Source organism: Andrographis paniculata, unplaced genomic scaffold (assembly GCF_009805555.1).
Source record: "Andrographis paniculata isolate CXL003 unplaced genomic scaffold, ASM980555v1 Contig17END, whole genome shotgun sequence".
NCBI lineage: Eukaryota > Viridiplantae > Streptophyta > Magnoliopsida > Lamiales > Acanthaceae > Andrographis > Andrographis paniculata.
The window spans coordinates 264,734-288,070 of NW_026137457.1; the positions used below are offsets into that span (position 1 = coordinate 264,734).

Here is a 23,337-nt window from a genome sequence, read left to right on the forward strand (position 1 = left end):
TCAAACAAACACACCCTAAATAATACAACCGATGCATTCGTTAAAAATTCAAGAAAAATATTGTTCTAAATTTCAAAGGTTAAAAGTGTTCTTGAAAATAATTCAAAACATTCAAATATGAACATTTAAACAATTAAATAATAATATTAATCATAATAATAATAACAATGAAATAATAATACGATTAGAGCTGGCAATTGGTCAATTCGTGTCGAGTTTGTGTCGAGTTGAATATTTTAAACGAGTTAAATTACTCAACCCTAACCCGATCCGTTTATCATCATGTCGGGTTCGAGTTGACCCGTTTATTATCGTGTCGGGTTCGGATTGACTCGTGTTGACCGGTATACATAATTAAGTCGAATTTCTTGATTTAAATTAAATAATTTTTTGTTGTGTTGTCGTTAGATTTTATTGGTTTGAGTGTAATTAAACTTAGTTTAAATTAATTTATGAGGAAATTATTAAATTATGATTATTTTACATATATAATGAATATATTAATCAATATTAATATATTATAATCGAATTATCGTGTCGGGTTCGAGTTGAGAGCCTCAACCCTAACCTGATCCGTTTGCTATCGTGTCGGGTTCGTATTAATCCATATATATAATCGGGTTGAAATATTTGACCAAAATCCAATTATTTTATGTCGAGTGTCTGGTTAGTTTTTGCAAACTCTAAATTAGAGAAGTCTACACAATCTAATGAAAAATATATGGCAATTGAAATATTATATATATATATATATGGAAAATTTTGTCCATACTTAAAATGTAACAAATTAGGGGATATTTCAACAATGGTAAATTGATAATAAAAATCAGTAAAGGTGTAATAATTCCCCACCCACACTTACCAGAATTTACTCTAAAAATCATTATTTAGGTTGCATCAACAAATAATCTGATAAAATTAATATATTCTTTTTACCCCTTTTTTTTTTCACCACTCACCAATTATTTACGCGAGATTATTATTATTTTTAAAATTATAATTATTACTAATTATAAACAAATACTATCACATGGACCCACAATAGAGCTAGGCGTCCGCCCAATAATAAAATGAATTTGGACAGAAGCACAATAAGAAGAATATAATTTAATTTACATATAAAATATTTATATATATATATACATATTTATAACATAGATGTTTGTTTTAGTCACACAAATTAAAATATATTACTATCAACATCCCACTTAAATTGTGGTATTTTGCTTAGTCAGAGAGTTTTAGATATTGTGCAATTAATAGGTAATCAAGAGACTAATTAATAAAAATAATTATAAATTAAGATTAAAATGACTAAATAGTTTAGTTAAAATAAAAAAATTATAAATTAAGAATTTTAAAATATGATTAAAGTATATAATTATATTTTTTGAAAAAAAAAAGATAAATTATGTTGGACGAATTGAAATAAAAAGAGTCGACAAATTAAATGAGACGAAAAGTGTAATATTTTAGTAGAAATTTGTATTATTTAGTTAGGTTGTGTAAAAATATTTATATTATTTTTTTTAAAAAAATAGTATGATTGTAAATAAATTTAGGAATAGTAATATTGTAAATTATGCGATGATTGATAATTATTAAAAGAAAACTATTAGAGAGAAAAAGTATTATTTTTAGTAATTATTTTATTCAAACCATTGTTTAATTTATTATTTTGGTAAAATTATTTATTTATTTTTTATTTTTTAATAAAACATCACATGCAATTATTTTATTTAAACAAATATTTATACATACAAAAATCATCATCATATTAAAAAAGTTGGTTTGTTTGGATTTGTTTTTATAACTAGTACAATTTTGAATTAAAATCATTAACAATGTAATATAAATATATATTTTATTTGATATTTTAAATAATAAATAATTTTTAATATGATATTATATTAAATTTAAAATGAATATAAATGTAATTTTATATAAGAGAGAAAAAATAAATTACCAAAAAATAAAATAAAGATAATTTTTTCTAAATTACTATATATATATATATGTATGTATAACATATTCTAATTTTAAAAACTACTTATTTTTTTATACAAAATACTTATCACATCTTACCACTATTTAACTGAAAAATTCAAAATCCAAATCCAAATCAAAATAAAAATCAGACACATTTGACCATATATATATACCAGTTTGGTCATCAAAGAATCTCTCAACAACTGAACACATGCGATGCAATATAAGAACCAACAAAATACAAGAAAATAATAATAATAATAATACTTAACAAATATAAATTAATTATATTAAATTTCTAAAATTAAATTTCTAACTCCTATAGGTAAGACCATTTAAAACTACTTTATTCTTATCTCTTTTCTAATAAACAAATAATTTTATTTATATTTAAAAATTTTCAATTTTTATAAAATGAATTTGAAATGAATTATAAATAATTAAATATATAATTTTTATTTATATTATATAAAATTTTATTATTTACAAAATAATAACTATATGACATATATTTATTAAAATATAATCCTAAAAATATTTAAAATATCAAATCACTCTATAATTTACTAAGCTATATTTACTATGTTACTAACAAAATGGCTCATGGCCATTCCAAGACTAAAGAAATATTTACTTAAATACGATATCACTAATAAAAAATGGTGGTGGTAGGAGGAAGTTTAGGGTGTGTTTTTTAATGATGGTAGGAGGAAGTTTAGGGTCTGTTTTTTTAACACAATTTCTTCAAATTTTAATATTTGTACTATGTATTTTTTAAAAAATATATATTTATTTTTTTCACAAAATAAATCATCAAACATTATTTTAATATCAAATTTAAACAATTTTTTTCAAATTAAAAAAAAAAACAAAAAACCCTAAAGTATTAACAATAAATAAAAAATAAAAAGCTAGAGAAAGATCCCACGCGAGCATCGGGTGTCGTGCCATTCAAGTGTGAAATCCCGAAAAAGCTCTTCTTCTTCTCCGACAATTACAATTACTTCCAACTCCAAGTACGGCCCTCACACACTTCACACTGTTACAGTACCACTTCACTTTCCGCACACTACTTTCCTTCCTTCCAAATCCACCTACATTTCTTCTCCGTTTGTCCTCCGCCGCCACCGCCGCCGCCGGATTTACCTTTCCCGTTCTTTAATTCCTTCTCACCGCAACGAAGAAATGCCAATAAGGAGTGAATCAGCGACGCCGCCGCCGCCGCGGATTGGGAAGATCGGACCATACACTGTGTTCGTGACACCTCCGGCGACGCCGATTGCGTCTACGAAGGAGGAATCGCCGCTTCAAAAGCCGATCCAGCTCCCTTCGCCTCCACCGGTTATGGCGCCGCCGGCGCAGTTTTACAAAGAGAAACCTTCTTCGTTCGGTTTCTTCTGGAATACAGTGACCAAAGTTCAAAACGGTATGTTGTTTTAGCACGCACGTTTCAATTCGCCGAAATTGGAAGAAAAGTTTTTCTAGTTTTTTCTTTTCCCCGCAATGAATTAGGGTTTCGCTAACTCAAAACTGTTCATATCCTGTTGCTCAGCGCACACGAGCTTGGACGAACATGTGGCACACTGGTTTGGATTGAATCAATCAAAATATCAGTGGGCGCTGGATAATTACTACGAGAGCAATGGGAAGGTGATCCAAAATTAAGCTTCGCCTCTGCTTTTTGAATCACCATTGAGCTTGCTTACAGTTTTGCAGAGTTGTTCTTATTTACCAGTAATTTCTATGTGTTAAGCTGTCCAATTGTGTTTTCCTTATAAATGGAACAAGCCATTGGATAGGTGTGAAGATTTGTGGATGGTAAAAGCTAAATATTGAGATTTGAGATTGACTCTCTTTGATTAGAGGATAATTGTCTGGCAGTTAAGTTGGTTTCTGACAAGTAAGGAATCATGACTATGTAAAATGGATGAACACAGATTGTTACATAACAACATAAAACACCAATGTAGGTGATAACTTGGTTTTGATGCGTATAGTCAATTACAGAGAATTTTTGTTCGAAGATTGAAATGTAATGAATTATTGAGCAATCAGATATAGTAAAAATTTATGGTTGTAGACTCTGAATTGTTATCATAGTTATTTATACTGATTAACTATTGAGTTTTCAGACCAAACAGGGATTTTAAGTCACGAATTTAAGTCAAGCATCGATCTCATAAAAGCGGCGGAAATGCAGTAAAAGGATCCGCTTCGAAGCGGGTCTAAATTTTAATCTAAAGAAAGCTGGAAAGGAAAGCGGTAGAAAGTAAAGCGGTGGTGAGCGGGCGAGGTGCCAGCGATGGATGAGCGAAAGGGACATGAGCGGATGACACAACATATATGTATATAGATTGAGCGGCAGAGATTGAAGGAGAGGTGTTGTGTCTGAATTGTGCGTTACTCAATGGCTAGGTTTTTCTGGAGGAAGTGAGATAGTGGTGCTGGTGTTTAAGTGAACATATATGTATAATACGGAAGCGGGAGAAGACGATAATATAAATATATATATCAAATTATAAGGAATTTTTATCGTTGGTACTTGACCTTAAGAGATTTACAACAATACTTCAATGACGCCCAGAATCAGAATATTATAATAAATAAACCATACTGTCACTAGAAGTTTCTGCGACCCAATAGGCCACCGCCTATGCCCCATTAATTATCCCGAATTATGCCTCATTAGTGACTTTACCCTTTTGTTACCTTCTTTTAATCAAGATTGAATTCAAACTAGTAGTTAAGCAGGTCGACAAGGCTCCCATGTACTCAACTACATTGAACTACCTTGAATCTGTTTGTGACAAAAGACAAGGCTTGAATAATCAATCTTTCTATGTTCTTTACCAGTGAAATAAAATTTTTTTACAATTAGGGTTTATATAAGTGTGAAAAGTGTGAAGGAAGTGATAATGAAGAGCAAATGATATTTCATTATTTACTACCAAAACTGAAATTTCTAATTCTACAAATACTGTAATTAAAGCAATAAACTAATCTAAGTAAGCAGTAAAGTGGTGGCCAAGGGAGAAGAGAAATCTAACTCCCTTGACCATTCTTGTGGAGAACTCCTTTACAGGGTTGGAGCTTTAGGGAAACAAGAAGACAACTAGAGTGCGCGAAAAATAAATACTAGTATACCCCTCTTGAAGTATATTTTACATACAGATATCTGACCCTATTTATAGTAGGTGGAAGTAGCGGTTGCATGCAGTTACAAAGTGGTTTCAACCGCTAGGTAGTTAGACAGTTGGTGACGGTTATTCTGTTGAAACAGTTGCTGGTCATAACTCCCAAGGTGCTCGCTTCGCTTGCGTGGGCTTGTAAGGGCGCAGATCTCCCTCGCTTGCCGGATGACTGGAGGGCATAAAAGCAGTTAAGCAGGCTTGCTTGTGCTGGCTGGTAGTGGAATGGTTGTACCGCTGCAGTTTGGACACTTAGGTAATATTTTAATTGAGTTGCCGTTGCTTCGTTGCGGTGGGTGTTTGGTCGCTGGCCTGAGCGCTGGAGTGTCGCTTGCGAGCGGTGGAAGCTACCGCTTGCCTCTCTTGCCTTAGCTTTTCTGAGTGATGGAGTCATCGCTTATGAGCGGAAGTGACTATCGCTTGTTTCATCCGCCTTAGCTTTTTCGGATCCAAAACACCGCTAAAAAGGGCAAAAATTGTTAATAATCTCAACAACTCAACTTTGGGTCATGCCAAACGAAATAGATCAATAAAGTATGCCATAAATCAATTATTGTGATAGTTTTTATACATAAATTCAAGTAATACGTAGTTTTCTCAAACGAGGAATATGCTCATATTTGGAGTCATCAGTAGGTTGTGGTCGAAATCTATGCCGGATATTGATAATAGACTTGCTCATTCACTTATAACAAAATTTCAACCTTAAGCTCACATTCTAATATTTGGGCATGAACCTCTAAGTCAGTCGAGCATCTCGAGAGTCACATTGCATCAGTTCTAATGCTTCTTCTTCTTCCTTAGTCTTCTTCTGTGACATTTTTTCAACATGTTTGATTTCAATTTTTCCTTGACAACATGTTGTAATGTGGATTTAAATACTTTCTTTTTCACTATTTTTTCTCAGAGAATTAGTTTCTAGAACATATTTTCCATTATATAATTAGATCTACACCGTCATCAACAAGGCACTCATTGCACTATCTAGAACATATTTTCCATTATATAATTAGATCTACACCGTCATCAACAAGGCACACGTTGCACTATGCACCACATTCTTAGTTATGAATGTTCACACTTATCAATTAAAAGACAGAAAAGGGTAGGAAGATAGTTTGCCTTGTTACATTTGGTTCAAATAGCTCCACACGTATTTGGACAATTTTAGTTCATTGGAGCTTCGACATGATGATGGTGTTGTACATGTCGGCGTAGGGTAAAGCATTCCTGCTAACCATGTAAAGAGAACAACTTAATTAAAATAAACGGGTGTAGGAGAAAGAAGGTAATTGTCTCTTGAATCTAATTCAACCTTGGTTAAAACAAAAAAAAAAAAAAAAAAAAAAACAGGTTCTGGTGGAGCACATTCTTATTGCATCTTTTTCCTCTTTCTAATTTTAAATTATGAATTTTCTCTAGCTGGTGTTTCATTATTTAGATGATTGTCATCAGGTAAGGGTTCTCGACCATGCTGTTACCCTTGAAGATCTTGAGTCTTGCCATGGGATAATCCTTAGGTTCCGAGTCAGTATATTAGCTTAGGGTTTCTATTGGCTGTGATTAAAGTAGGCATAGACGACGAGGTAAAGAATTTTGTCATGGAAAATCCCTTTTCATAACTAAAAGTATATCTCCAAGTAACATAAAAAAGTTTGAATTCTATGTATGCGATGTCCTTATTCACTGAGTCGACAATATGATGTTCATTTTCTGATTCATATGTTTTTTTCTCTTGATAGGGTCATATTTGAATCAGGCTGAGGCAAAACTATAGGTTAAATCAGGCAAAATACATAATGTGTAGCATTCTTATCGGCAGGTAAAAAATCCTTATAATTTTCTTTCCTACAATCTGCCTTTTTCTTTTAGACCAACTGCCGTCACTCATTTATGGTGTTCTGTTTCTTAGTTTCAAATACAAAGTCATTAATCAAGTTTTATATAATAGCATAGCTTATCGGTTTCCTGTAATCTTCTCTATTCACTGGCCAAGCTTTTGCCAATGTCTGCAACCTGAGCTATATGGCTCAACTATGTGTTAAAAGTGCTTGTACTATTCCTTGATGTAAAATTAATATTATTCTTGCAAGCTAAAATATCAAATGTGATGTCTTTAACATCTGCTAATGGAATTCAATATGAAAAATTTGTTGCAAAGTCTAAACCTAGTTAGGACACAGACATATATATGTTGTTAGAATCTAAACCCTGTCGAGCAACACATATTTCAAGTACACCAAGAAATGCGACAAGTATTTCGAGTAAATTTGGGTTCCGTACATGCAAACAATACAAAACGGTAAATTAAAATCATTTCGATTCATTCTTCTATAAACGAACAAATAAGATTATTCATCTATATCATATCAGATTGAGAAGAGACGATAAATATAAGATAGAAGACAAGAGCAACAAACCAGAAAAAAAAGGGGTCGCTGTACATTGCTTGAACTCCTTGAACATCTCTATACAGGAGGTATGTTGGAGAAGGAGAAGCCTTTGTACCCCTTGTAGGTGTAGTATGCAATCCGTGTGTAATAGAATCCGGGAAGGAATAGTATTCCACCGAGTATAGCAAAAAATACACCTGAAAATAGATTTGTTTCATAAACTATAAATGTGGTTAAGAACACTTCAGAAAGAAAAAATTTAGACCCATTTTTTGTTGTAAAGGATATAGAAAATTTTTTGATCATCTGATGAGAATGATATACTGAATGGAAAATGGAATGAAAAGCATAATGCTAAATGCAGGAATACATTGTATATTCTTAATGCTTATCATTAATGTGATATAACATCAACTAAAATGAATATCTTCAATCTATCCAATGATTAGGCCATATCTTTCTTTTCAATTCCTTATTTGGTGATAAGGATCTACCTAGTTGTAGACTATCAATTACAACAAATGAACATATCAGAATGAAGAAATTTACTGGATATGAAGAAAATTGGGAAAAATTATATGAGATTTAGGTTTTGTACGTAACTTATCATTGAAGAACAATCTGATGGTGCTGCATTAGCTTTGCTACTAACAAACAGCATAATCAAATCGAGCATAAATGACCTAAAAAATTTGAGTGCATAAAGGCAGCACCAGTTTCATAGTTTGAAGCTTTTTGATGGTTGTAGACTGCTTCGACTGCCTGACAGCAAATGAACAAATCAGAATGAAGAAATTTACTGGATATGAGAAGATTGGGAAAATTTTTTGTGCAGATTGAGGTTTTGTACCTAACTTATCTTTGAACCACACTTTGATAGAGTTACATAAGCTTTTCTACTAAACAGACTGCAGAAACAAATCGAGCAAAACTGACCTATAAAATTGTGTGCGTAAGGCAGCACCAGTTTTATAGATTGAAGCTCATCAATGGCTGAAGATATACCCTAAAACATAAGTCATTAAGAACACACTACGAACAATAGCTACAAAACACCACAAAATTGATCTATAAAGAGACACAGAACAATTCAATCAACAAGAAGGAAGCAAGCAATTTCGAGAGTAAAAAAATTGTAAAATATCGTGGGTGTGGTCGCCACCGACATTATTGGCCGCCATAATGACGCCGAGAATGAGGCATAGGGCACCAAAAACGAGAACGATACGGTGAGGGCGATCTACTTGATCAATGACTTGTTGTTGATGCTATACGAGCTTTCTATCATTATATCCTCGTCAGAAATCAAGAAGGCGTGATCTACGTACGCCATTTATGTCGCCAATCAACCGATCGATCAAATCCTCCCCTTCGAGAGAAAAAATCAGAACGGTTGTGCCGGAGATATAGAATAAGAAGGTGCAGTTAAACGGTGCCATTTTGGCCTTGTTACTGAAGATACAGACGAGGCACAACAACTTAAACCAAATTGGGCCGACAATTTTCATAAGCCCATTTAATTTGGGCCTATTTTTTATTTTGGGCTTAAGATCCCTTAATGCAGTTAAATGGTGCCGTTTTGGCGTTGTTACTGAAGATACAGACAAGGCACAACTTAAACCAAATTGGGCCGACAAATTTTATAAGCCCATTTAATATGGCCCATTTGTATATTTTCGGCTTGAGATCTCTTATTAAATGGTGCCGTTTCGGCGTTATTACTGAAGATACAGATCAAGGCATAACTTAAACTGATTTGGGCCGATGTTTTTTATAAGCTTATTTAAATTGTGCCCATTTTTATATCAATGAGCTTCAAAGCCCATACGTACAATACAAATGTACTAGTATCTGCGTACGTATACGAGGTTGTCTACGTGTAGACATAATTATATCATCATCATTACGTGTTCTGATATGTCCACGTGGCCCACAGATAATGAATTCATGGATCTGATTGGCCTGTCAACTCAGGGGTTGTGTTATGTATGAATTTTATTTATGTTTAATACATTATATAAATAATTTTTAATATAACAATATTTTATAAATAAATCAAACTTTTTATTGCATCAATTTAAATCGCAGTGCATTGAATATTCCGCGTGGAGCTGATGAATGTTTAACCAATTTAATGCCATAAATATCATATATATATATATAATAAAAATATATATATATATATAATGTATGTATGTAAACGTGTATGTGTGAGAAATCAAACCAAATCAAATCCTATTTAATAACGAATCACAACTAACTCTTCCCACACATACCATAAATATTTAACCCCTTTTACTCATTTACTTTCAGCTTTCCCCTCTCCCAACTCACTCTTGTGTTTCTTTCAAGGGAAATTGGAAATTTTTTATTTAAATTTAGTATTAAAATAATGTATCATGAAATATATTATTAGAAAAAAAATATATACATTTTTTTGGAAAATGTAAAATTCAAATAGTAAAAATTTGAAATTTGAGTGTAAAAAAAAACAAGCTAAGTGTTGTCTCACTTAAATAAATGTTGTGAGTTTTTTACCACACGATCACGGGTTCACACCACATTATCAGCACATTTTTTACAATATTAACATAGAAATATATAGCCGTTACTCGACGAGTGTGCTCTGGGTAAACTTTCGATTGAGCATAATAGCATGCGAATTAGGCTTGATAAGACAAGTTATACTAAACGAATTAGGTATTTTTGTGTAATGGTCTGTTTTATTCTACATTTTTTTAGCCTGCTTATTCACGAGTTGAGATTAACTAATAAAAAATGAATTGATTAGTGCAATATTTCAAATTAAAATTGATCTATATACAATATAATAAAAAAACAAATGTTTAATTTTATTGCTCGGAAGAAAGAACGAGTAATGAATAGCGGTAATTTAATTTTTGTAAAAAATTTCCCTATACAACTTTTCCATAAAAAAAAAAATTAAAAAATTATTATATATTATACAATAATTTTTTTTTTATTATTTACATAATTTTCTATAGCTCACATAAAATAAGAAAAATAAAAAAATTCATTCCAAACAAAATAAAAAACAAACAAACCCAATGTTTCCAATGTTAAGTCCCTTTCTTCAACAACAAATAATGATCAAAATAAGGCAATAAATATATATATATATATATATAAATATAACTCTTTGTCTGTTATCTATCATACACTTAATTAAAGTTTTAAAATTAAATAATTATGACGAGTAACCATTCCTTCATTAATTAATTAACCAATCAACACCATTTTCTTGCAGACAATTTACAGAAAATAAATAAATAAAAGCCCCCATAAATAGTTCATCATCATCATCACTACAAAATCAAAAAAAATAAGCTTCAAACTTTTTTTTTTTTTTTTAATATTCAATCTTCAATCATCAATCATTTCTTAAAAAATAAAAATAAAAATTACATTCAAATCACTATTCAAACAAATAATAATAAAAAAAAATCACCAACTATAACATATTACAGGGCCATCATAAACTCGTACACACATATACATATATATATATATATTCTAATTTTGTATCTTATGATGTTAGAATCTACCTGTTGTGCAAAGGGTTGGATCCGGTCGGGACAAGACGCTTGTCGTCCCGGCCGACCAGCTTGCTCCGGGAGTACCTAGCAAATTGCAATCTCGCCGACGTTTTCCCGCTATCGAAACGGCGCCAAAAATTGCCCGGGTCATGTTGGTCTATATGATCGTGGTCGTGGTTGCGGTCGTTTATCGGAGCCGAAAAGGCATTTGGGAGGTGGCGGTGATGGACAAGAATTGCCAAGAGAAAGACACTCAAAATTGACCTCATTTTAAGAAAAATTTTAAAATTAAAAGAAGGCGAGGGAGGAAGACAAAAGAATATATATATATATATATGTATATATATCTTATTTATTTAAGTGATTGTATTTATTGTGACATATATATTTGAAAGTGACCCATAAAATTGGGGAAATTGAATTGAATTGAAGCAAAAGGGAGATGTTTCATAAAAGGGAATATTACAATTTATTTATACATGCAAGGGTAATATTTTATTTTATTTTTTAATTTTTTTATAATAAAGAAAAGGTAGAAAAAAATTGTATTTTTCAATTAAAAAATTAAATAAATTAAAATAACAAAAAAATAAAAATAAAAATAAATTTGAATGATTACGCCTTGCATATATATATGTAAATAAAGAATTCGAAATTCTAACTTAAATCCAATTATGTGGAGTAAGTAACACTTTACCTTCGTAATATTTCAACGTGAAACAATATTCAATTATATATATTCTCTATTTTTTATTAATTTACTTTTGATAGGTTTTTTTAAATGGTACTATTCTTAATAGTTATTATTATTAGTTTTTTAATAAATTGTACTAAAGAATTGTCTAATTAAGGAAAATACATACTTCATAGTATAATTTTAGATTTTGAAATTTTCATATTAGAAAAAAAAAAAGAAAAAAAAGGAAAAAAAGGGGTATATATATATATATGTATATTTATATTTAAGTGTGCATTAAGTATAAAAGTGTGGCATTAAATTTGTACAGTGGAAGGCGCTGTGACACGTCAACATCTGGTCTGTAAATGTAATGTAATTATAAAATAACAAATAAATAAATAAATAAAAGTAATGTAATTAATGTAATTCAGAATGGCTTTCCTTTACCTTTACCTCACCAAACTGCATTCATTATTACCCAAAATTTATCTACCTTCTCTTTGTTTTGGTCACTCGTGTTTCTTTTTTTGGTCAAAATTGACTTTTTGAGAATTCAAATTACTTTTTCTATTCTATAGCAAAGTATTTTATTTTTTATTTTATTATATCTTATAATAAAATATTTTTAATAACTGTACTATCTATCTAACTTTATAAATATCTTTACAAGTTAAAATATATTACATAAATGTCATTACCTTTATATCACACATACTAATAAGATTATTTTAGTCATTTATACTTTATTCATACTACATCCAAATTTAATACTATTAATATTTCTAAAACTACGTATAAAAAACAAATGAATATTTAATTATGGGACAAAAGTATTACTCTTTCTGTCCCAAAACAAGGTTACCATTTCCTAATTTACTAATTGTACTACATACTTAACATAATAAATATCATTTCAATTTACACTATATTACACAAATGTTATTACTTTTATATTACACAATACTAATAGAATATTTTCGTCTTTTTTACTATAACACATTATAATACTAATATTAAAAGATTTATGTACAAAAAGTAAACCGCACACTTGCATCGGGACGGAGGGAGTATTATATATTTAAAAAAATACTATTATACCTAAATTCATTTGTAAAAGTTAAATGAGTAATTTGACTTAGACAGGGGAAATATAATTTAAATAATACTCATTCCCTCCCAAATTCTGTTGATATGTTTTTCTTTTTAATATTAATTTTATAACATTATTTTAGCTACCATGCTAATTGAGTCAAAATAGAATGGTATTAAGTTGATCCAATCAGTACATATTTATAAATATATTAACACATATTTTATTATAATATTATATCACATATTTTGGTAGTATATAATATAAGTGTGGACAAAAAATTGTGTTATTTTTAATAAACACAAAATTTGTACAAATTATATTTGATTTGAATTTAAAGCGGGTCCTATTCTCTATATGGGTCATTTGATTATCCTTCCGGGTCGATTTGTTTTCCAACTTGGTTTTCTATGGCTTCTTTGATCCGAAGAGATTTGGTCTTCGGTTTGATTTTGCCGGACTTTGGAGAATTTTGGTCTCCGTGCAGGCGATTTGATCATTGTCTTTGGATTTGTTGTCTTCTTTAGACGATCCGCGACTTTGACATTTGCTTTGGTTTTGGCGCTTTTGGAGGACTTTGGTCTCCGCGTTGGCGATTTGATCATCGTCTTTGGATTTGATATCTTTTTTTAGACGATCCGCAACTTTGATCTTTAGTTTGCCTTTTCCGCCTTTTGGAGAGTTTCGGTCTCCGTGTGGGCGATTTGATCCTCAACTTTGGATTTAATGTCTTCTTTGGACGATCAGCTTTGATATTTGATTTGTCTTTGTCGCTTTTGGAGGGCTTTGGTCTCCGTGCGGGTGATTTGATCCTAAGCTTTGGATTTGATATCCTCTTTAAACGATCCACAACTTTGATCTTTGAGAAGGTGGATTTGGTGTTCGGCGTGTCCCTTTGACTTTTGGATTGAATAGGGCCGAGTTGTTTCTTTGGTGAATAATGCGATGAACACCTCGAAGCTTTGAGATGAACTTTGAAGACCTTCCTTTGGCTTTGACGAATTCCTCAACGGCTTTGAGAGCTTTGATCATTGTAGATGTGGATTTAGTGCTCCATAACGCTTTTGGCGGCGTGTCCCTTTGAATTTTGGATCGAATAGAGCTTGGTTTGCGCCTTTTATGAAGAACGCGACGATTATCTTGAAGCTTTGGGAGCGACTTTGGAGGCTCTTCCTTGGCTTTGATGGATTCCTCGATGGTTTTGAGAGCTTTGATCCTTCCTTCGGCTCGGACATACGACGAAAAACGTTAACTTCATCGATTCGCCAACCAATATTGGATCATTTGTCCAAATCGGTGAATTTTCGACGAAGAACGCTTTGAAAGACACGACGAACAATGAAGAACATTGAAGAGAGTCTAGAGAGACTTACCCCTTTTGCTTGAATTCTCGATGTAACTTCGGTGTCTAATGAATTGGCCAAGGCTCCTATTTATAGGGGAGGGTGACCTTGGCTTCCTTTTCGGATGGTGCCACGAAGATGGAAAGATTTTATAATCTTTCATTTTCCCATCACATGTTGCTTTCCATTCTTGACGGATTTGATTGTACACCTTCATTTCTAGCCAAAATCTTCATATCATTGTTTTTTTTAGAAGATATTAATTTATATACTTCCTTTATTGACAAGATCTTTATATCATTGCTTTTTTTGGAATATATTAATTTATATACTTCTTTTATTGACAAGATTAATTTATTTTGCTGCCAAATTTATTATGGCTCTATTTATGTACGTAATATTTGTACGATATCTTCCATTTTAAGCAGATTTTTGCATTAATGGTTGATATTTATTGTACAAAAATTAACATATGTGCATAATTAAATACCATATATTTATCTTATTGGAATTTTATTTTCTTCCGAAATACATGATATTTAATTGATTTTAGACATATATTTTTAGTGTCTACAATAAGTACATGTAATATATTATACTCCCTTCAACCTAATATAATAATTTTGTTTATCATTTTTGTTCGTCCCAAAACAATATTTTTATTTCTATAAATAATCATATCACCATAAAACTACCCATACTTTTTCATTTTTATTATACAATTGCCATTACTTTTTAGACTAATACACTCACAAGGGCAAAAAAGTCTTTTATCCATACTTTTTACCAATTACCAATATAATATTAATATTTCTTAAATCTCGTACCCAACCCAATTAAGACTATATTTATGAGACGGATGGAGTATAAATGATCGTCTAACCTAAAAGCTGAATACATATTATTAATAGATGCCCCAAAAAAAACTTGTACGTGAACAACAACAAACAGAGGACGGTAGAACTTAAATTCGAGATCTAAGCCTCTGATACTCTATTAGATGATGTAAATGATCATCTTATTTAAAACCTTAAATTTTTTAAAGATACACATTATTTAGTTATATATTTACAAACAAAAGTCTACCAACAATATAGATAATATAAGAATGATGAATGCATAATATATTAAATTTTTTAAATAAAATGTATAAAAAAGTTTTGAGAAAGCAAAAAAAATCAAATATATTTATCTAAAGAATAATAAGGATTACATAATGAAGTAACCAAATATATTTATAAGTCAAAATAGTTATATTTTATGAAAATTATGATAGTTGGATAGTAAAAAAAAAAAGTTAATGTTTCATGGTTATATGATAACCAAAAAAATATATGATCATTTATGAAAAATTTACTTAAAAAATTTAAATGATAAAAATATAATTTATAAGAACAAAATTATATATAGTTTTTTGTGTAAGCTTACATATCAATCATATGATATTTGAATTACATGACCAAAAAAAAAAGTAATAATATATCTATGATTATCCAAATTATACAACAAAAGTAATAATAGCATATATGTATTATTTTCTATGTCCACTAAATTTATTTTCATTTTCTTTCTTCATTCATCTGTTAAATTTAGGGTTAATTCTCCTAAAATCTCTAATTCCAAAATCATTTTTCTTGTCGGTCTCTATTCATATAATTTTTCTATTTAGCTCCCTATTTATTCCACATCACTCTCTATTTGTAATTATTACACATTTTTACCTATTTTACTCTCTAAATAATTTTTGTATATAGAATCTATTTACTTATGGCTCAATAATTTTTGCAGAATTTGTTACAATACATTAGTTGTTATAATAGAAAAATATTTTTTCAAATAAAAATTCATTATTTTCAGCTTGCTTATTATAGTATTATTCATATTTATATTTAATTGAGATCAATATTTTTTTTATAAATATTTTATATAATTATAATGTAAGAGTTATGAGTACTTTTGTATTATATATATTTTATTATTATTTCTTGTCAATTATTATTTTTATTGTTGTAATCTTTTATTTTATATTTAAATTAATAAAAAAATAGAAATAAATTATAAAAATTACAGTGTAGTTGAAAAAAAGAATAAAAATGATAAAGAAAATAAAATGAGGGTACTATTGAGTTTTTACATGAATAGAGAGTAAAAAATATTTTTTTGTAAAAATAGAGAGTAAAGAAGATAAAATTAATCTATAGGGAGTAAATAAGAATATGAACTTAGAATTAAAGAGATATGTGGAAGTTGCCCTTAAATTTATCATATTATTATATTTAGAAAAGTAAAAAAAAAAAATAATATTTAATTATTATTCTTCGTTCAATATTTATTTATAATAAATATCACCCAATTTATTATATTCTATCTTCATTCTTTTTAATTTCTAATTAATTTTTTAAAAAATATCCCAAAGTATTTTTTATTATTATTTTTTTATTTTTTAATAAAATATTCATTTTTCTTAATTAGGCTAAATATTATATATAAAAATATACATACTATATTAGATCAATTTTGCAATGTTATCTAAGAAAATGAAATAAATAAAATAAAGTTTTGTCTAATTAAATTAATTAAGTATATTCAGTTGTTGCGTACCATTTCAGTCAAAGAGATCAGCCTATCTGCTAACGAACAAATACAGTGAAATCCATCAATGCATATATGTATAAATAAATAAACATATATCTATATTTTAAGTAAAATGAAAATTTGAAGGTCTGTAGCCTCGAAATTTATGCTAAGTTTAAAGGTATATATATATTTTTAAATTTTAATGCTATTTAATTTATACTAATATTTTATAAATATTTGAGTTATTTTTTAAGAAAAAAACACAATTTTTTTTATAAAATATTATTTAAATAAAAATTCAAATCAATTAAGCAAAAAATGCAAATCAAATGCGACGAAAAAGACACACTAAGCAGGTGACCTGAGGCGGGACTATTTTTTATTTTTATTGAAAATATACTGCCTTGTCTAACAAAATTTTACCTTCAAATTACTATTTTTAAATAAATAAAAATAAAAATCACTAATAATGTCAACTTATCTCACTCAATGAATACGCTGAAAATGTCGTCCCATATCATGCATCTATTTTGTCTTTTATAAATGTTGTAATAGGGCAGTACAATTTATAGATATTGAAAATTATATATAATACATTTTTTTCAATTTTTTTTTAAAAAATTATAACTATAATAATAATTCAAAATTGTTTCAAACTATTATTTTCATTTTTAAATATTAAAATTCAAATAAAAACAAAGCTGGTAAATATATATATATATCTTTTTTCATTACAATAAGTTATTTCTCTCACAAACTATCAAATTTAAACTATTATTTTTAAAAAAAAATGATTAAAAAATCACTTAAATTCAACAACTATTTCATTTGAAAAAATGACAAATAAAAAAATATGAACATTTAAATAATAAAAATGTAAATAATATACAAAATAATATTTGATTTTAAATTAGTGAATTTTTTAATGGACAATATATTTTATGTGTAAATATATGTATGTATGTATTGTATTCTTTTACCATATTAATCGATAAATTTGTCAAAAAAAAATCCATTGCACAAACAAATCCAATAATAAATAAATATGCCTATTAATTTCTTTTTTTTTTTTTTTTTATAATCATTTTATTGTTTAGGTTTGTTGGATATTTAGAAAATATTTTTATATATGAATTTTGTGGTTACAAATTCCCTCAACACAATAGTAGGGAACCTCTAATATCGCCAATTAATTAATTATCATCAATAAGTTCACAAATTATTGACCATTATAATTCCTTAATTTAATTCTCTCACAGTAAAATTAGATACCAACTGTTCACGCCCTTCTCCTCACGATTTCAATAATATAAATATATATATATCTTTAAATAGTACAATTTTCATATATATATATATATATATATATTTTATTATCACTTTTATTATGTAATATTTGTATATATGATCGAATTTTAACTATATAACTACCTTTTGTTTTTTTTCATGAAATTTAAGAGTTATATAATTATCATGAGATTTCAGCATTAATAAATAAATAAATAAATAAAACCCGGCTAAATATAATCCAAAACACACTATATAATGTATGTAATGAAATAGTGCTTTAATATTTTTGTGTGTTTTTTTTTTAAAAAAAGAAATATTTACATATAATAACTTTCAATAAAAAATACTCCCATCATCTATGAGTAAATTTTCTATTTTATCATTTTAGTATGTCCAAATCAATTATTTATTTATTTTTTAAGATAATTATCAATTAAATATCAAAATACTCATGCTTTTTTAGTTTCATATTATTTTTACTTATTGTCAAGGATAAAATATGTATCACATTACTTTATTACACTATGTATCTATAAATATTCAATTTGTTTCAATTCAAAGTATTTTTTTTATCACTTTTGTCTGTCATATAAGTATCTCTTTCTTACTTAAAAAAAAGGTAATCATATACTAATACCAAATATTCTTAACGTTTACTTAAATTACAATATGTTATGCGTAAAATCAAATGACAAAAAGATCAAAAACTCATACACACTTCTATTAACTAATAAAATAATACTCTCAATTACAAAGTAATTATTTTATTAAATACCCAACTTTTTTCCACAAATACCCTTATTTTATAACACATCGTTACTTTTATACCAAAAAGTAAGGGCAAAAATATCATTACACTATCCTTACCTACGTATTATAATTAAAATATTATTATTTCTTAAACTCCACGTCAAAAATAAAAGTATACTTCTTGCTTGGACGAAGGGAGTATTATTTCTTCTTGTTCTTACATAAAATACTATTATTTCTTAATTTATTACAAAATTCCAAAGAATCCTTTTGATTTAGAAAGCTTACCATGAACAAAAAATATATAATTTTTTTCTATAAAATATTATAGTAAAATAATATTTAAATGAAACTATGAAGTTTGTTAATTTAGTTTGCATTTTAAACTAACCTTTTTACTATTCTATCTCCACGGCTATAAATATAAATATATATATATATAAATAAGAGTTTTATTTCACAAATATCACGTTAAAAATATCATGTAAATTAAAATTCGAATATTAACTAAACAAACCCAATATATATAACCAATAATTAGACATACATATGATACATAATTAAATATTTCTTCCCAATTTGATGATGTAAACCCTAAAATAAAACGACAAATTTCCAGAAGCTTTTAATATTCCCATAAATAAATTAATTAGTGAAATTTCCCCCAACAAATTAAACATAGTTTGCTGTCAGATCAGAAACATAGATATTTAATATCAGACAGAGAAGTTACGACTTGAGAAATGTATGTAATAACACAAATTGATGCCCATTCAATTTTTTTGACTCATAAAGTTATAACTTATATCTTATATATATATATATATATTTTTTTTAAAATAAAAAAAATCATTATATAAATCAATTAAATATTTAAGATGAAAACGCCAATGGTAAGTATTTATTTATGCAGAGAGTAGACAGTACATCAAATGCTGGTTCAGACGCAAATTCAGACATAATAAAAAATAATAATAATAATAATAATAATAATATTATTCTTCTTATTATTATTATTATTATTATTATTATTATTATTACTTTGATTAAATGCCAATTTGTGGCGACAAATCTGTCAAAAATTGTCTTAACTATCTTCTGTAATGACAGATATTAATGGGAGCGGGCATTTATGCATGCATGAGGACAACGAATCGTCGCCGTTGATTGAATGGGTTCTAAACTTTGAACGGTGTGGATTCATCTGGAGTTTGACTCCCAGAACCGCTCAAGAATTCGAAGGATTGGCATCGGGACCCCCACGGGTCTTTTTATTTTTTATTTTTTGGTTTCCTCCTAGGAGTCAAATTTATTTTTAATTTTAATTATTATAATTAAAATTATGTCTACGGAAATGTCATCAAAAGATATTTCTTGTGGAGTAATTAATCGGCATAGCCATTTGATCTTTTAATTAATTAATTTTTTTTATATTTTAAATAAATACAGATATAGGAAGAAGATTGTTGATTTAATTATTTTTTATTAGTATAGGTAAGCTAATAATATATACTATATATATATATACAAATAATTTCAATCTTGTAGCAAGGTTCAATTATTACAATCATCTATGATCAAAATTAGCAATAATCAAACATATACACTCGGTCAAAATTATTCATTGTGCATAGATTAGGGTTTTCTAGATTTTTTCCGAGTTTGTTCCTTATGTAATTTTTTTATTAATATTATTTACTATTATTTATAAAACATAATAGTAATCTATACTACGCATACCATATCTCATATTGTTTATTTATATTTCATTTGCGAGTGGTTATGTATATATATATAGAGGAAGAGTTACGGTGCTTATTTAAAAAAATTAGAACACAAAATATAAAAACAATATATATTTTTACTACACAAAATATGTGATGTTTGTAAGAAATATATGTATTGTATGTTCATAAATACAGTATGTGTTGCATTTAAAAAAATATATTATGTATTAAAATCAATTATTTTTATTAATATAAATGATATATTGTCAATAGTAATATCGTATGATATTTCTTAATTAGCACATCACATGTTCAACACAATGCTGAATTTTAAACAAAATTATCAAACCTCACACATTTTATGCTATCTTCTCAAAATGAAATAAAATAATTCTAAATTATTGTTACCAAAAATTTTCAAATTGACATTTTTCTAATAATAATAATAATAATAATAAAAATCACTCATTCACATTCACTGCAATAAATACAGAATTAATTGAAAATGGCAATTAATTCCACTTACACATAACAGTATAGAAATTAATTATATATATATATAATACATATACATACAGACATATATCTTCAACTCTTAAAAGAAAAGGAACTGATCAATCTTATAATTAGCAGACAGACATATATGGATGATCAGAATCATGATCACGATGTGTGTCTCGGGCTCGGGCTCGGCCCGGCCTCCATGTCCAAATCGGACATTAATCCGAGGAAGATCATCAACGACAAGCGCGTGTTGTTCCTCGAATCGAGCACGACGACGAGATCGAGCAAAGACGAAGAAGATACCAATTCTTCCATTGATGGTTGCAGCAGAAAGAAACTAAGGCTTACAAGAGATCAGACAACCTTATTAGAAGACAGCTTCAGACGCCACACTACACTCAATACGGTACGACGTCGTATATAGTGTAATAACACATACATACGTATATATATACTCGTATGTGTACGGTTTCAATTGAAATTGAAAAAGCCCTAATTTGTTCCCCAAATTCAAACTACGGTTCAAATTGTTTGAGTTTTCGATCTAATTGAGGTACGAAAATTTGGGGGAAATTTCGGACAGGCTCAGAAACAGTCGCTTGCAGAGAAGCTGGATCTGAAACCGAGACAAGTGGAAGTTTGGTTTCAAAACCGAAGAGCGAGGTGAAATTTAATGTCCGAACATGTTCGTTGATTCAGAGGTTTTTGGATTGTAAGAAAACGAAACGGTAATTTTGTAATAACTGATGAAATTAATAAATACAGGACGAAATTGAAGCAGATAGAGGTGGAGTGCGAGTACCTGAGGAAGAATTGCGACAGGTTGACGGAAGAGAATCGGAAATTGAAGAGAGAGCTGTCGGAGCTCCGGTCGTCGTCGCTGAGAGTAGAGAGTCCTCCGGCCGCCGGCGGCGTTTGTGCAATGGCACGAGAAAAATGGGGAAAATAGGGGCGGCGGCGGAAGAGGCGGCGCAGCCGCCATGGAAGGTGGTCCTGAGCTCCGATTTAGGGGGTTATAATTTAACCCTAATACGGCCCCTAATAATGATGAGAAGAAAGCTAAACCCTATAAATATATATATATTAGGGTTTGTAGGAAGAGGAAAAATTTAAGTTGGTATTTTTATACGTATACACACACGTACGACTTACAAACTATCTTGATTTGTGTTTGAAAAAAAATAAATAAATAAAAATTATATATTGTGTAATTTACTAGATAATTTTACAATATTTATTTTTTTTATTATTCAATACTTATATTTTTTAAAACTATAGAGTATATTATTATTGTCTCTTGCAATGTATTTTGAAACTTTGATTGGTTTGAAAATAGTCAAATTGAATAGACAATAAATAATTGATATGATTTTTTTATTTTTTTTTAAGAAAAAAACATATATTTTTATATTATATTTTAATAAAAAAATAGATATTAATGAAACATTTGGTGAATAATCATCTTCTGTCATCAAATTTTTTTTTTTGATCAGATATAAATTTTTATAAAAGTGAGTACAAATAGAAATTTTTTTCTTATAATAATAAAAAAAAAAATAGAATAAAATAGTACTACCTTCGTCCGGTTCTAAAATCTTATCTACTTTTCAAGTGTTGATATTTGAATATTAATTATTATAACAAAACGTAGTACAAATTAAGAAAAATTTAAAAAAATACTTCTATTTGTATCTTATAATACTAATAGAAGTGCATTTGTACAAAATATTATACAAATATAAGAATATTTTTAATGTTAAATACAAAGATAAATGTGATTGGACAATGAAATATTTTTTTTTACTAAAAAAAGTATAATAAATTTAGATAACAGAAGAAAAGATTAATATAAATTTGAATTAGAAATGGAGTAAAAAAAACAAATTGTAAATATAAGTAAATTGAAACTTTATGCTATGTTTTAAGGTGTTTTGAAAATAGTAAAATATAAATAAAAAATAGACATTTAAAGTAATATAAATATTAAGTATTGGGTGATCTTTTATATAGAAATGAAATTTTGATTTAATGTTTTAATTAATAAATTAGTATTTGTAATTATTATTTTTAAAAACATATATTATTAATAAATAATATCAAAAGTAATTTAAAAACATTATTAGGCGAAGCCTTAATTTTTTTTAACAATAAATTGAAATTGTTGACCAATATTGTTTGATGATTTTTATTTTTTTTTTGTTTTTAATTTTGTACTGTTTAATTGTCTTTTTTTTATTTATTTATTTATTT

The 23,337-nt window shown here is 28.1% G+C and overlaps 2 protein-coding genes across 3 annotated transcripts; both read left to right on the top strand.

Annotated features, from left to right (window-relative positions):
• The first annotated feature begins 2,974 nt into the window (after nt 1-2,974).
• LOC127264282 (uncharacterized) lies at nt 2,975-7,299 on the top strand. 2 transcript variants are annotated; one of them, XM_051293728.1, is made up of 3 exons: nt 2,975-3,415; nt 3,542-3,639; nt 4,122-4,813. In XM_051293728.1, exons 1-3 carry the CDS (start codon nt 3,175-3,177, stop codon nt 4,137-4,139), a joined length of 357 nt encoding a protein of 118 aa, XP_051149685.1. In that variant the 5' UTR covers nt 2,975-3,174; the 3' UTR covers nt 4,140-4,813. The 2 variants fall into 2 exon arrangements, with proteins under 2 accessions (XP_051149685.1, XP_051149694.1); XM_051293737.1 differs by lacking the exon at nt 4,122-4,813 and adding an exon at nt 6,920-7,299 and having other exon boundaries at nt 2,976-3,415.
• A 13,867-nt stretch (nt 7,300-21,166) lies between these two features.
• LOC127264326 (homeobox-leucine zipper protein HOX17-like) lies at nt 21,167-22,237 on the top strand. The gene is made up of 3 exons (XM_051293806.1): nt 21,167-21,493; nt 21,671-21,750; nt 21,853-22,237. The coding sequence occupies exons 1-3, from the start codon at nt 21,227-21,229 to the stop codon at nt 22,034-22,036; spliced, it is 531 nt and encodes a 176-aa protein (XP_051149763.1). The 5' UTR covers nt 21,167-21,226; the 3' UTR covers nt 22,037-22,237.
• Nucleotides 22,238-23,337: the final 1,100 nt, after the last annotated feature.